The following is a 15882-nucleotide window of genomic DNA, read 5'->3' as shown; positions in this document are numbered from 1 at the left end:
TTAAGGATTGGCAAGAGTGTGTGAGCTTGGCACTTCTTTAAAAAATGAAGAACATTGAATTATTATAATATGCCAATTAAAAGTTGCTTTTACTTATATTTGTCTAATGATTTTTTTCCATAATAGCCTCAGTTTATACCAGTGAATAGGATCACTGAGCTCACTAGCCCCTTCCAAGCTTCAACATCTAAGGTGAGTAATTAAAGTGGGATTGAGTCATTTGTGACATTTCCCATAGGAATGATAAGACTTACCAAGGGCCAAATGTCATCATGGTTTAATATGTTCAGAAAGTGAAGCACTCATAGATATTTTTTCACCATCATCATTTTTTATTATAACAATTCATGTTTATTAGGAAAAACTCAGAAAGTAAAGTATAAATAAGAAAATTTAAACCACCCATTGTCTTACTGCATGGAGATGATGACCATTTTAGATATCTTAATGTATCTTACTGCATGGAGATGATGACCATTTTAGATATCTTAATGTATTTATGATTATATTTTTCCAGCATATTATTTATAATATATATGTGTTATATAAAATTATGCATATAAAATCAGAGAGAGAGTGTGTATGTGAGTCTGTAGGTATATATTTACCTAGAAATATGTTCTATATGTAATTCCTATGTTGTTTCTTATTTTGCTAAATGTCATATTACATTTTATTCCTCAAATATCTGTTATTATCTAAAATTTAAAAATTTTTGAACCTTCAGTTATATCAATCACACACACAAAATTATGAAAAACTCTTTACAATTTTGGTTATTCAGATTTCTTAGCAGGCAAATGGTGAGATTGTAAACCTCAACCAAATTTTATGTTAATAAATAGCTGACCTACATGCACCAGAGATCCAAAAGCAAGAAAATCTCTGCTCAGGAGTAAGTCAGGAAGCACAGTGTATTACCAGTTTGGAGTCTTCTGCATCTTTAGGATCAGACTTCTTGACTCAGCCCAACTCTGCTGAATCAAATTCCGAATAAGCCATTATAGCAGTATACCTTTGCCAAAGTTTATTTTCTAAGCTTCTGATTTTTAAAACTGTTGTTAGTAATAAATATCACCTAATATTATAAGATTATAAGGGAATGGTAACTAATTATAAATAAGCCAGCTACCCCAAATTAAAAGCATGTTCTTTCTTATTTAAGGGAAATAAGAAAATTCAGAGAATCAGACCTTCCAGTGATGACTGGAAGCATGAGTCTCTTTCATCCTTTGAGCTTTTGGTCAACCACAGAGGCTGGGAAAAAAACACAGAAGGAGCGGACTCTGATGTAGAGTATATTTCAGAGACTGAAATTATGAAAAAGTCTGGGCAGAAGAAAGTGAAACCTCAACAGCAGATGTATCCAGCAGTTCCACTGGAAAATGTCAAACTAGCTAGCAGAGACCAGGTGATTTTTTTTTGTTACTTTTCCACAAAACTATATAGTCATTCACTTTTCCAGAAATAACATTTTTTAAAGATTTTGCTTCATTTCACATTTTTTTAAAGCACTCTAATTATAGCATACATATTGTAATCTGAGTTCCCTGGACAAAGTCCCAATTTCTATTTTTTCCCTACATTGTCTCTTTTGGAAGAAAAGTCAGATTGCTAATATCAGCACTGAAGGGCTCCTAAAGAACACCTCTATGGGATAAAGATTTTAATCTGTATTTAAGAGAGAAATACCCATATAGGATAAACCTGTAATCTTGAGAAATTTGCATTCAGTGCTTTATAGCAAAAATGCTTGGTCAAATTTTACATAGGTAGTTATCCCTATAGTCCAAGTTCTGGAAAAATAAAATGTGATGTTGATAATGTAACTAACTGCTGAGCTTGATTATAATGAATGTACACCCTAGGATTTCCATGTATCTAAATGAGTTTCTTTAAAAAAAAAAATTACACTTTCATTCTTACAGTGTTGACGCTTATTTAATTCCTCTTTGAGAATCTGCCCTTAGTTTCAGTGTATAATAATAACAACACTTAAAATTGAGTGGGCATTTACCCTGTGCCTGATCAGTGTTCAGTGACCACAGCTATTATCTCACAGGCTTCCCTGGTGGCTCAGACGGTAAAGAATCTGCCTGTAATGTGGGGAACCCAGGTTCGATCCCTGGATTGGGAAGATACCCTGGGGAAGGAAATGGCTACACACTCCAGTATTACCTGGAGAATTCCATGGACAAAGAAGCCTGGCAGGCTACAATCCATGAGGTCCCAAAAGGCTATAGTCCATGGGGTCACAAAGAGTTGAACACCACTGAGCGACTAACACTTTCACTTCACTTCACTTCACTTCGTTATCTTACTACCTTTAAAAAATCTTTTATAAGCCAAAATTTATTGCTTAGTTTATCTGCCTTGTTGATAAAACTTGATTACTAATGTTTTTTTACTGTTTCTAAAAATTTACTTTACCCTGAAAGGGTGAATATGGGCCACATGGAAAATATTCCAATGAGTTGCCATCATATCTGAAAGCAGGGAACTAATTTCATTGGCAAATATCCACTGAGCTTCTGCCCTGTGTAAGATAGTGTATTAAGCATGGTGGAAGACAAGATTTCAGGCATGGTTCTTTAAAAAAGAATTATTCTGAATAATAGTTAAATTACAGAAATATCTCACACATTCCTTTGTAATATCTTTGGAAAATGGTATTGGATTCTTTAAAATCTTTAGTGATATAGGCTTATTACCTCCTAAAGGCAGCCTTTTCTTACTTCATTTTTGGGTAGCTCATTCTCTTAGATTATTTGAAATACAGATCCCTATAATTTTGAAGTTTTGGCCCTAAGTCTTTTCTTGAGGCTGTTGAGGCCAAACTGAATCTTGAATCTGTCCACCTTCTTCAGAATTTTAGTTTGAATTATGCATTATATTTGAGTGTAGGAATTCATCTATTCAGCAGATACTCAACTTTTGCATGCTTATAATAGAAAAAGCAGTTGCTATCACTTTATAATTATATCTCATTTAACTCCTGATTTCATTAACTGTGGAATTTCAAGATTTGGGATTTGTAGACTAATTTTATGGGGAGGTTGCATGCTCCAAAGACAACATACAAGTGATCACAAAGTTGTGTTAGAATAGCACATTTTAGAATGTAAATATGGAGATTCACATATGTATATGTGAATATATTATGTGTAAAATCATCTGTTATGTGCCATTCAGTATGTTAGCCAGCTACAGGGGATTTAGCTGTGAGCAAAACCACCTATAGTCCCAAGTCCCCGCTGAACTTATAGTCTAGTGATAGAGACAGACAATCCAATGATTATACAGATAAATGGGAACGGACACTGAGGCAGTTTTTATGACATAGTAGTGTGAGTCCTTATAATAGGAAGTTTGACCCTGGGAGGACAGGGAAGTCTTCCTTGAAAAAGTGATGACATAACTTTTACGATTGAATTCCAATTAAGTGGCTAAATGGAGAGGAAGATCATTTCCAATCAGTGCAAACATTATTTGCTAATGAGAGAACATGGAATACAAAGTACCTTAAGAAGACAGCTCCCTGGAGAAGGGAATGGCAACCCACTCCAGTATTCTTACCTGGAGAATTCCATGGACAGGAGCCTGGCAGGCTACAGACCATGGGGTTGCAAAGAGTGGGACATGACTGACTGACTGACACTTCACTGACACTAAGAAGACAGCTAAGCTGTGGTGGGGCAGTGAGGGAAAGGGGGCTGTGGTGTGAGATGGGCAGGGAGTCATCAGAACCATGCAAGCTGATACTTTGATAAGGGATTTTGTATTTATACTGAAAGCAATAGAAAAACACTGAAGGATTTTAAACAGGGAAGTGGCATGATCAAAATTTCCTTTAGAAAAGATTGCTTTGGGTTAGTATTAAAAATGGATTCTCAGCAAACAGAATGAATGTGGGCAGAGCAGTTAAAAGGCTATTGCAGTGGCCTTGGGGGGAAATAATGGTGGTGTGGGTGAGGTGATCATGTGGAGGGGAGAGAAGTGGATGTATTTGTTCCTGTGTATTTGGCTTGAGGAGGGAACACTGACCCGTTTGCTGAGATATGGGGTGTAGATGATCGGAGAGGCTGAATTCGGTTGAAAGGTCAACTCAACCAGGCCAAAGGCCAAAAAAGTTCACTAACTTAATGACTTAGTAGTAATAGGAATAATCACAGGAGGAATTTCATTGTTATTGAATTGGAGAGAATAGAAACCAGGTTACAATGGATTTAGCAAGTGGAAGGGGAAGAAATGAAGACATGTTGTACGTCAACTCTTAGGAAGAATTTTTAGGTTGTTTGAGATTTTTCTTGTTTCTTGGGATAAGCTTGTATCACTATAAACTTCCCTCTTAGAACTGCATATTCTGTTTCGGAAAAATTTGTTTTTGTTTTCATTTATTTTTAGGTGTTTTTAATCTCTTCCATGATCCACTAGTTGTTTAGAAGTGTATTGTTTAGCCTCCATGTGTTTTTTTTTTTTTGCAGTTTTTTCCTTGTAATTGATGATAAAATAAACTCAAAAGGGATTAAAGACCTAAATGTAAGACTGGATACTATACAACTCCTAGAGGAAAACATAGGCAGAACACTCTTTGACATAAATCGCAGCAAGATTTTTTTTTGGATCTGTCCCCTAGAGTAATGGAAAACAAAAGCAAAAACAAACAAATGGAACCTAATTAAACTTAAAAGCTTTTCCATAGCAAAGGGAGCCACAAACCAAATGAAAAGACAACTTACAGAATGGGATAAAATATTTGCAAATGATGTAACCACAAGGGATTAAGCTCCAAAATATACAAACAACTTAATACAGCTATATATATACAGCTGTGTGTGTGTGTGTATATATATATATAAAACAACCTAGTAAAAAAATGGGCAGAAGATCTAAATATGCATTTCTCCAAAGAAGACATACAGAAGGCCAACAAGACACATGAGAGGATGCTCAACATCACTAATCATCAGGGAAACACAAATCAAAACCTTTGAGATATTACCTCATGTCTGTCAGAATGGCTGTCATTAAAAAGAACACAAATAAATGTTGGTGAGAACAGAATCCTCATACACTATTGGTGGGAGTGTAAATTGGTGCAGTCACTGTGGAAAACACTATGCAGGTTTCTCAAAAAATAGTGTTTTGATGGGATAGAGATTGATATTTGGTTTGCAAGGTTAGCACTCAAGACTATTCTAGAAGACTTGGACTTCTAGATGAAAGTCTACTTAAAAATTTAGATATGTCTAAGAAATCTTAATGATTTCAGGGTAATCAGTGAAATTTTACATCTAGCACCAAACATTGACAACTTCAGGTTAACCCTGAGAGTTATCAAACTGTGGACCAAACACATAACATCTACTCCAATATATTAGGTTTCCTCGGTGGTGTCTCCTGGGCTATGCTCATAGCAGGAACTTGCCAGCTTTGTCCAAATGCAATAGTATCAGCTTTTGTACAGAAATTTTTCTTGGTATTTTCTAAATGGTATGTGTTTAGATTATATTAAAATGAAATTGATTGTAGACACTGAAAAAACAAAAGAACTATCCCATGATCCAACAGTTCCACTCCTGGGTATATATTAAAAAAAAAACCCAAACTCTAGTTTAACAAGATACAAGCACCCCAGTGTTCATAGCAGTTCACAGCAGCATTATTTATGATTGCCAAGATATGGAAGCAACCTTAGTGTCCATCAACAGATGAATGGCTAAAGAAGAGGTGGCGTGTATATACAATAGAGTATTGCTCAGCCATAAAAAGAATGAAAATGTGCCATTTGCAGCAAACACTATATGATATCACTTATATATGGAATCAAAAAATACAACAAACTAGTGAATATAAGGATAAAGAAGCAGATACATAGATATAAAGAACAAGCTAGTCATTATCAGTGAGGAAAGGGAAGGGGGCAATGTAAGTGTAGGGAATTAAGAGATACAAGCAATTATATATAAAATAAGCTACAAGGCTATATTGTACAACATTGGGAATATAGCCAATATTTTATAAAATGTACATTGAAACTGTAAAAAAAATTTTAAATGACTGCAGACATCTCACATACTAGGCATATTCAACGTCTACTGATTAAGAATGACATAGTAAAAGAAAGCCATCATAGATATTTTTTAATGAATATATATCTTATTCCTCCCAGCAACATCCACATAAATTTTAAAAACAATGTATATATACATATATATATATCCATATGAAACGTTATATATTCAGTATATAGACAGTAATTCATGCAAATTCTTTGCAAAATACTATAAGGCCTTTGATTCACTGTTGAGTGCCATAATCTACACCATTCGTCTCATACTTAACTTGCATTATGATGTTATTTTGTTGAATGCCCTCTGTTTATCCTACAGAAGCCAGCACTTAATAGAAGCTGAAGGAAGGAAAGAGTGACAGTGGTTTAATATGTACAATTGATTGCTACTAATCCTTGTATATTTTTTGTTAATACCTTGCTATAGGCCTCTTGGGAAATGAAGAGAAAGAGGAGTCAAAACCTTGCTTCAATTGAAGTTGAAACCAGCAACAGCAATTCAGATATAATCCCGGTGAGACAAACTTTGCTGACTAAATGATACCTTGAAATGTATTCACATTTGTAAAGATTAGAGGAACCCAAGAGGTATTTCACATTAGTGCCCAAAGTAACTGAAACATTTAATTGAATAATTGCTTTTAGGTGAAGAAACAGGACTCAGAAAAGTTTGTTACTTGCCCAAAACTACACAAATTAGTGAAAACACAGCTGAGATTTATGCCTCCTGACCACTAATCTTGTAGTGTTTTTCATGTTGGTTGTCAGGGTGAGAAAGCTTTAATATTGTTGTTCAGTTGCCCAGTTGTGTCCAACTCTTTGTGAACCCATTCTATTGGGTTAATGTATATATGTGTATAACATTATATATATATATAAACTGTGTGTGTGTGTGTGTGTGTGTATATACATAAACTTGAAGTTCATCTCAAAACCTACCTACATGCCCAAATCCAAAGCATATGAACCTTTCTGTAATTCATAGTGTGGATTCTTACTAGAAAGTATAATTCTAAACTGACTTAAATTAGGACACTGCCAAAAACCCTTCAAAGAGAAGTCTCTTCAAGAAATCTAGACACGCTTCCCATGTGCTTCTCTATAGATTGTGTGTCCCTGATTCTAACTTGGTAGTCAATATCAAAGACCTGCATATCGTACTATTCTGCCATAGACCCTAGCAGAGGTAGTTTTCCTCACTGAACCTAGTGTAAAAGTCCTTGGTTTGTAGGAAGAGGGCTTCCCAGGTGGCTCAGTGGTAAAGAATCTGCCTGCCAGTGCAGAGAGATGCAGGTTTGATCCCTGAGTCAGGATGATCCTCTGGAGGAGGAAACGGCCACCCACTCTAGTATTCTTACTGGGATAGTCCCATGGATAGAGGAGCCTGGCAGGCTACAGTCCATGGGGTCACAGAGTCCTACATGATTGAGCAACTAATCATGCATGTGTGGGAAGAATTGACTCAAGGATTATGAGAAATACTTTATCTATGAAGCCATGTTAAAGACTTTGTTATGTTATAGGGCACCCCTTGTGTTATATTAATAATAAAAAGGTTCATTTGAATATTAGAATTTAATATCATGAAAAAAATCTATTTGATACTTTCTTTTATCAGAATATGAATTTTTTTACTCATTATAGTTCTCTTTGTACCTTGATTTCCAAGAAGCTTATAACTAAACTTTAATCTGTATAAGAATAACTATTTTTGCCTAGATTATAATTTTTTGACATGATAATATAAGAGAGAGTAATTAGACAAATTCTTGCCTCATTTTTCGTGTCTTTAGGTAAGTTATCTCAAAATGCAATTTAAGATTATGGATTAAGTTTTAATTACAAATGAGTCAATGAGAAGCACAATGTCTTCTGATTTTAGCCTAATTTATGTGCCCTTCAGCAGAAAAACATTGTCACAAGGTACATGACATAACAATAATGGAGGTTTATTTTAAAAAGGTTCCAAGATGGAACATTTCAAACAGCAGAGTCAACCCCTGTGTGCCCATTTCCTAGTTCCAATAGTTATCAATTCGTGATTGATCTTGTTTCATCTGTATCCTCCCCCTCCCCAGCTTTATTCCCAAACATCATATCATTTCCTCCATAATTATAATTGTTTTAAAGAAGGAATCTGAAAGGATGTTGAAAAGCTCTAGAAGTGATTTGTGAATGGGAAAGAAAAAAAAAAAACCCTTCACATCGAAGTAAGGAACAACTAAATATAGGATGTGGAGGAAGTGAGCACCAACATATTTTCAAAAGGAAAAGGGTCAACATTTATTCAGAGGGCAGAAAAGAAGAGAGGACTATATAACTAGTGTTGTGAAGAACTCAGCCTCTCTACCTCTTGGAAGCCAAATGTGATAGAATGTACCTTTGCATATTAGTCGTCCCCACCTGCTTTGCAGAATCTTCAAAGTCTTTGTGTGTTTTTCATGTAGCCATTGCTTTGTCACTTCTCTGTCCTCTGCATGCAGCTTTTAGCAAGTGCTTTTGCACAAATTAAGTATGACATTTATGTTAAAATTGTTGTTGTCTTTTCATGTAATATTTCTCAAGTTCTTATGTTACTTGCATGAATGTGTGTGGTATGATTAATTTGTGTCCCTGTGATCCTAGCAGGAAGTCCGTTTTCAAATTCATGGTATCTAATTAATCTGGATAAACACTATACATTATCCAGAGATGCCCATTAATTTTTCTGTTTGGCTGTGGTTGCAGCAATTCAAGTAGGAAATAATTGCTTCTGCATGTTTGTCTGCCTGTACTTTCTTAAACTTGGAAATTAAAAAAAGATTGTTCTTAACCCCTGGGCTCCTCCCCAGTTATCTTCTTACTGTGGTGCTTGTGTGTGTGTGTGTGTGTGTGTGTGTGTGTGTGTGTGTGTGCGCGCGTGCATGTGCGTGTGCTTTAATTCTGACCCTGCACCTGTCAAATTTAAAGAGGGCACACAGGGTGCACTGGGCTATCACTTAAGGAAGAGTCGTTGGCTACTGACCACTTGCCACAGTTAGGTGGTTTTTATTATTTTGGGGAATTTACTGCAGCCCAGGGTCTTATTTTCAGGTGTCATGCTGTTGTTCACTCACTAAGTTGCATCCTTCTCTTTGTGATTCCATAGACTGCAGCACACCAGGCTTCCCTGTCCTCCACCATCTCCTGGACTTTGCTCAAACTCATGTCCATTGAGTCAGTAATGCCATCCACCCATCTCATCCTCTGTCATCCCTTTCTCCTCCTGTCTTCCATCTTTCCCAGCATCAGGGTCTTTTCCAGTGAGTCAGTTCTTCGCATCAAGTGGCCAGAGTATTGGAGCTTCAGCATCAGTCCTTCTAATGACCATTCAGGGTTGATTTCCTTTAGGATTAACTGTTTTGATATCCTTGCTGTCCGTGGGATTCTGCAGCACCACAGTTTGAAAGCATCAGGTGTCATAGGCTCTAAAATTTGTCTTCAGCTCAGAGAAAGTCTTATCTCACAGAAATGATTTCACATTATCCAAACTCATGAGACTGTTGTACAATATCATAGCAGCTGTTTAGTCTTTTGAGAGATAAACCCAGCCTCAGTCCAATTGGAAGACACATTCTGACCTTCACCGTGTGTTTTCTCCCTTTATGCCAATCTGCATGGGTTGGCCAGTACAGTTTGACAGTGCCGGTGAGCTATGTGCCTGAATATTTAAAGGGTTTCCAGCTAAGACAGCCTGCTGTGTCCACTGCCCTGCACAGGATGACTGGAATGACGTTACCAGTTGTAACTGTAACACTGGAAGGGCAGTGGCCCAGCACCCTCATCCTGTGCTCTTCCAGTGTGTGTGTGTGTTTTGGTTCACATTACATGGAGAACATCTCTCTTCTTTTTTTTTTTTTTTTTCCAGTAACCAACAGTAGGCTTTACATCCACTCTTTTTTTACTATGTATTGAAATATGTATTGACTTACAACATGACATTGGTTTGAGGTATATAACATAGCCATTCACTAGTTTCATAGATCGTGTAGAGTACAAAGCTACTATAAAACATGGAATGCGTCCCTTGTGCTATACGTTACGTTTTGTAACTTATTGACTTTATAACTGGTAATTTGTATCTCTTAATCTCCTTCACCTATTTCACCACTCCTCCCACCTACTTCCCTCTGGCAATCACTGGTTTGTTCTTGTATCTGTGAATCTGTTTCTGTTTTGTGACATTTGTTCAAATGAATGACCTGCTCAAGGTTACAGCAGTTTGATCTGTTTTCCTAACTTCTTTCTCCTCCTACTCCCCTTAATCCTTGATTGAATGCTTTTAATATTTCTTTTATCCAAGGCCTACAGTCTCTGGAGGCTATTTAAAAAAATATTCTTTCTCAGTGGGATAATCCTTATTTTTGAGTCACTTTTGATGTTTGCATATCGTGTGTATCACATTTCACATGCTCCCTAAGCATGAATGCATGTATATGCTTACATATAAATGAAGGTATACAGCATTTGTCTTTGTCTAACTTACTTCACTAAGCGTAATGACCTTCACGTACAACCATGTTGTCACAAATAGCAAGATTTCATTCTACCTTATGGCTGGGTAATATTCCACTGTACATATACCACATCTTCTTTATCCATTTATCTGTCATTGGACACTTAGGTTGCTTCAGTATCTTGGCTATTATAAATAATACTGTGAACATCTTTATTCTGATCAGCACATTCTTTCTTTTGTGTGTTGTTAATGTCTGTCAGTCTGCCTTTGGAAAGAATTTTTTTTTTCATATTAGGGTACTTCATTTTCTTCTCTTCCAAGTTTCAGACATATGTTACTCTGGCTTTTGTACCAACAGTTGTGCAATTTCAAGTGAAATGATAAAAGCATTGATTGTTTTTCAGATTTATATTGAATCCAACCATTGCTGATTATTTCAGTTATATTGTCATAATCTCCAAAGTCACCTCATTTGCTGGGCTCAAGGTTACAGCAGTTTGATCTGTTTCCTAACTTATTCCTCCTCCTACTCCCCTTAGTCCTTGATTGAATGCTTTTTATATTTCTTTTCTCCAAGGCCTACAGTCTCTGGAGGCTATTTTTTTTAAATACTCTTTCTCAGTGGGGTAATCCTTATTTTTGAGTCACTTTTAATGTTTGCATCTCATGTGTATCACATTTCACATGCTCCCTAATCCTTCATGGGGTGTTGGACTTCATTTGCCTTATCACCAGTTCCTTCTGATCACATAGTTGGCAGGTGTCACTTCTGTGGCAGTTTCCCTTCTTTCTCTTCACTTTTTCCTTTTTGATACTAATTTATGCTTGGCCTTTCAGCCACTGTGGGCCATTCATTTTCAGAATCCATGCAGTATGAGTGTTCTTGGTAAGACCTTGCTTGCATGTCATTTGGAGCTGTGGAAATATCCAATTGGGATTCAGTTAAAACTCCAGGCATATTTTAGAGATTAAAAACTGTCATGAAAATAATGAGGAGTTTTTTTTTTTTTTTTTTTTTAAGGACATCTTAACCCTCTTCAGAATGCCCTACATAGCCATTCAATTGGAACTTCAGAGATGTTAGTTGTGGGATCACCAGTCTGCGCTGCAGCAGACTTCTTTCATTATTTTGTAGAATCTTGTTAGCACTGCCATGGTTCCCTCCCCCATTTCAAGGTGACTAGTGCAATCCAGTTTTTTTTAATCTCAGCTCCTGCAAAACTGTATTTTTTTTCTGAAATTCTACTCTGTGTGTGTGTGCACTACGTGTGTTTTCGTGGAGTTAGCCTTTCCTTTTTCTGTGTGACCATGATGAAATTCAGCTACAATACTTCACATGTATCATCTCATCTAATCATTTTAATAATTGAAGGGATATGTTCTCTTTTCATCCCCATTTTTACAGATGAGGAAAATAAACTTGTTGAGGATCATACTCTCAGGAAGTGGTCACCTTCAACCCTAGCTCCCGCTTCCTTAACCCCTCCTCATTAGGACTTCTCCCTTTGTCATTCATGTCTGTGTGCTGACCCCACATCAGTTCAGCCAGGCCATTCCACACAGATTGGTTGGAGTGCACAAATACTCCTTACTCAGGGGTCAGGATTTGAAGGCACAGATAAATACTGCATCGATTCACATTCAGCCTATTGTGGCTTAGATAGGTTTACAAAGTTTCATTCTCCAGCCAAGAGTCTTGAATTCATTTTTTTTTTAAATCCAGCCATCATCCATTCATTGCCCAGATTAAGCTATTTTTAGCTTAACCCATTTCATTTAACCCATTAACCTTTAACCCATTTCTTACCTTATCCACCCCAAACTTGACCTTTTGTGTGCAAGATCTGACACTTTTCTTCCCAGTCAACCTACAGTCTCCATAGTAATCATCAGGATAATCGTCTCAGGATTGATTCCTAGAAAGGAGAGTTTTCTCCTCTCCTAAGACTGTAAGTCTACTAATATAGTTGTGATCATAACTGTACTGTCAACCCCTCCCATGAGCTGATGTCTCCTGACCCTTGGCCTCCAGAAAATATTATTTTCCATCTTCCATGCTCAAGACACACACCCTGCCCTCCCTTTTAATGAATACTGGCTATTCTGAACCGTTTCTGTCTCAGACATTTACACACCCAAGTGTAAAGTTCAAACATGTCCCAGTTAACTCCAGAAGGGGAGGAAGTAGAAATTCTTTTGCAGCACCTCTCACAGATGTCTGAGGAATCCAAGTCTGAGTGAAGCTTGCTAGGCAGTTCTGCTTTACTGGAGCAATGCCACGCGGTACCGTTGTAATTAAGGGTTTGTCTGAGTTCAATTAAAAGCTCCTTGTGCACTGTTCTGTGATAAATTGGCAGTTCAACTTTACTCCAGGCAAAAATTTGGCATATGAGCTCCATAGGACCCCAGTGCCCCTCAAAGTGACGTGGTCTGATCAACTGTCATTGTACCATGCTTAATAGAAGCGATAAAAATAAAAAGGAAGCAATAGGACTAGATTCTCAAGCATCTTGTCAAAGAGGTAAGCAATCTCAAGTTAAGTCACCAGTTGAGATATAAGAAGTGACTCTATGGAATAGACATTCTAGGGAAACTATTCCGAAAGGTGATGGGGAAAATCAGGTTGCCAAACCACAACAGATGGTCAGGCAAGCAAATGATCAATTAGAAGAATGCTTCACAATGCAGGAACCTGAGGGGAATAAAATTACCAATGCCAACAGTAAAAGTTCAGCAAGAATAATTTTCTGAGACTCAAGTCAGGGTGATGAAAGTACTTTTTGTTACACACATGCTCTTCTTCATCTTGGCACAACATGTACTCCAAGTTGACATTATGCAAATTTTCTGACTCTACCATGAAACAGCATTTACTTTTCCTATACCAGTATTTGTTGCTTTTCCATATTTTATAATAATCTTTCTTTCAGTTACTGCTCTGAATATCATTTGCTAAGGTGATGAAAGAATATCTATGGTATGGTTGTTTTTAAGTCAGGTTGGACCTGCCTGTTTAATAACCATGAACCATACTACCTTTTTGGCCTTAGCCCTTTTGTCCTCTGTGGTCATTTAGGTCTTTTTTGCCTTGTACCTGGTCTTAGGTTAGAACAGACTGACAGATAGATTCCTTTCATTTTTCAAAACCACAGACATTTAAAAAATTCAGTGGCCAGATCACCACTGACAGATGTATTTTAAGAATTTGGCTATGGTGTCTCCAGGGTTTACTCTGAAAGATGTAACCTCCAGCATTTAGTTCAGAGTGTGGCACTTTCTGGGGCTGAAGAAAGATTGATGAGTAAAGGAATGAGTGGGTGGAACCATCTTCCAGTCTCAGCATAAATTAAATCCTTTACCAGTTGCACCTAATTAGCTCTTTATGGCATCTTAAAAAAGATGCTGATGCCAGTCCAGGAAAGGCATCAACCAGCTCTGAATCCCTGGGGTCATTGACAGGGCCTCCATGGGGAAACACAGAAGCTGAGGAAGGTCTGGAAGAGCTGGTGAGTTCCCCATGTCTAGGTTTATGCTCTATGGTAGTACCCCCAAGAAGCAACCCAAATCCAAAAACAAACAAAAGGCCACAATAAGTTTTAGCATCAGCATTGTATGACAGTGAAAATGAAAAGATGACTCAGTAACCCAAAAAAAGATTTAAAAAAAGTAAACAACCTGCATAGCTAGTCCCTAAATCAGCCTCATTCACCCTTCAAATGTAAAAATTAAATATATAAATTTTTCTGCCTTATAACAGAAAAAAATTTAGTAGGAAACTGCATTGATATTGCCATATGATTTCAGATGACTGAAGATGTGTTACTTTAAAAGCAGGCCATTTCTTAGTCAGTTTTCCTGGTTGATGATGTTACCATTGCCTCTGTAGGAGCCTGTATTGTCCTGTGATTGTTGCTAATGGTATCAGAAATTTCAGATAGAGCAGCCCCTTTATAAGATAAAAACCAGAGCTGCCCCAAGGGCTTTGGAAGAAAAATTGTCTATACTCACCCTCTGCAGCATCATTCATCAACTCACCAACAGATTGACAGACACAAAGACAATATGTGATACAGCCCTTGACCTAGAGGAAAGTCTCATGGGTGAATTATAATGAATCTAAATATTCAAATGCGAGTTTGTGAACTGTCAGCAACCATACACCAATTTAAGACACATTTATTGAATCTCCATTAGAGATTTGGAAGGACACACACACAAAAACCATTATCTCTACCCTAAAGAAGCAGAAAAATTGGAAGACAATTTTACAAAACCACGAGTTAGCATTGTTTTATGGAAAAGAGACAGACTATGAATTCTGACAGATTGATCCAGGTTCACATTCAGCCCTACATGCCACATGTCAGCTGTATCAACTCATGGTCTTCTGTTTTCTTACCTATAAAAGGGAAATAATGATATTACCTACTCTTAGGGTTATTATGAGAATTAACGGGATGATTTGTAACGAATGAAAATAATTCTTTAGATTATGAAAAACATTTTTTTTTCAGTGTTTTAATTTCTTTAATGATTTTCTCCCTATATTTAGTAGCACAATATCATTATAGCAAAATGAATATCATTATTTAAATCTTTAATAGTGAAATGTTATTATCCTACATAATTGGCAGAGGAATTTAAAAGTGAATCCAGAAAGTTTGTTACCAAAATAGTAGCAGACAGTCCTTTAGCAAAAATGTAATTTCTGACATATGGAAAATTACCCAAATTATGGAGTGTTACATCATGTTCATCCTAATTTTATGCAATTAAATTTTAATTTTACAAATAAAGATAGAGTGCATAATCCTTATCTTTGATTGATAGATTCTAAAAGCAGAAAATTAGTAGATAGTAATTTGATATCTTAGGTTGATAATCTACCAGAGGCATAATAAGAGAAATAAAGGAGAATGGTTAATCCACTGTGAATAACAGCAGAAGAAAGATATTTCTATCCTACTTAAAGTACGTATTAGGGCAAATAGTATATAATCTAAAACAATGAAAGGTAGAGACGTTACTTGATTACATCTTTTAATCAAGAGAAGGATAGGGGTTTACATTACTTTTTTTGTTTTTCTTTTTTTTTTTAATTTTATTTTATTTTTAAACTTTACATAATTGTATTAGTTTTGCCAAATATCAAAATGAATCCGCCACAGGTATACATGTGTTCCCCATCCTGAACCCTCCTCCCTCCTCCCTCCCCATACCATCCCTCTGGGTCGTCCCAGTGCTCTAGCCCCAAGCATCCAGTATTGTGCATCGAACCTGGACTGGCATCTCGTTTCATACATGATATTTTACATGTTTCAATGCCATTCTC

At 36.6% G+C, this 15882-nt stretch overlaps 1 protein-coding gene across 1 annotated transcript in view; it reads left to right on the top strand.

Annotated features, from left to right (window-relative positions):
- Positions 1 to 15882, top strand: part of MORC1 (MORC family CW-type zinc finger 1) — a 161156-nt gene that overhangs the window by 109755 nt on the left and 35519 nt on the right. Inside the window, 2 exon segments of the mRNA XM_059887296.1 lie at positions 127 to 192; positions 1166 to 1448. Coding sequence (XP_059743279.1) covers positions 127 to 192; positions 1166 to 1448 — 349 coding nt within the window.

Source organism: Bos taurus, chromosome 1 (genome assembly GCF_002263795.3).
Source record: "Bos taurus isolate L1 Dominette 01449 registration number 42190680 breed Hereford chromosome 1, ARS-UCD2.0, whole genome shotgun sequence".
Taxonomy (NCBI): domain Eukaryota; kingdom Metazoa; phylum Chordata; class Mammalia; order Artiodactyla; family Bovidae; genus Bos; species Bos taurus.
This window is presented reverse-complemented; position numbering and strand designations above follow the sequence as displayed.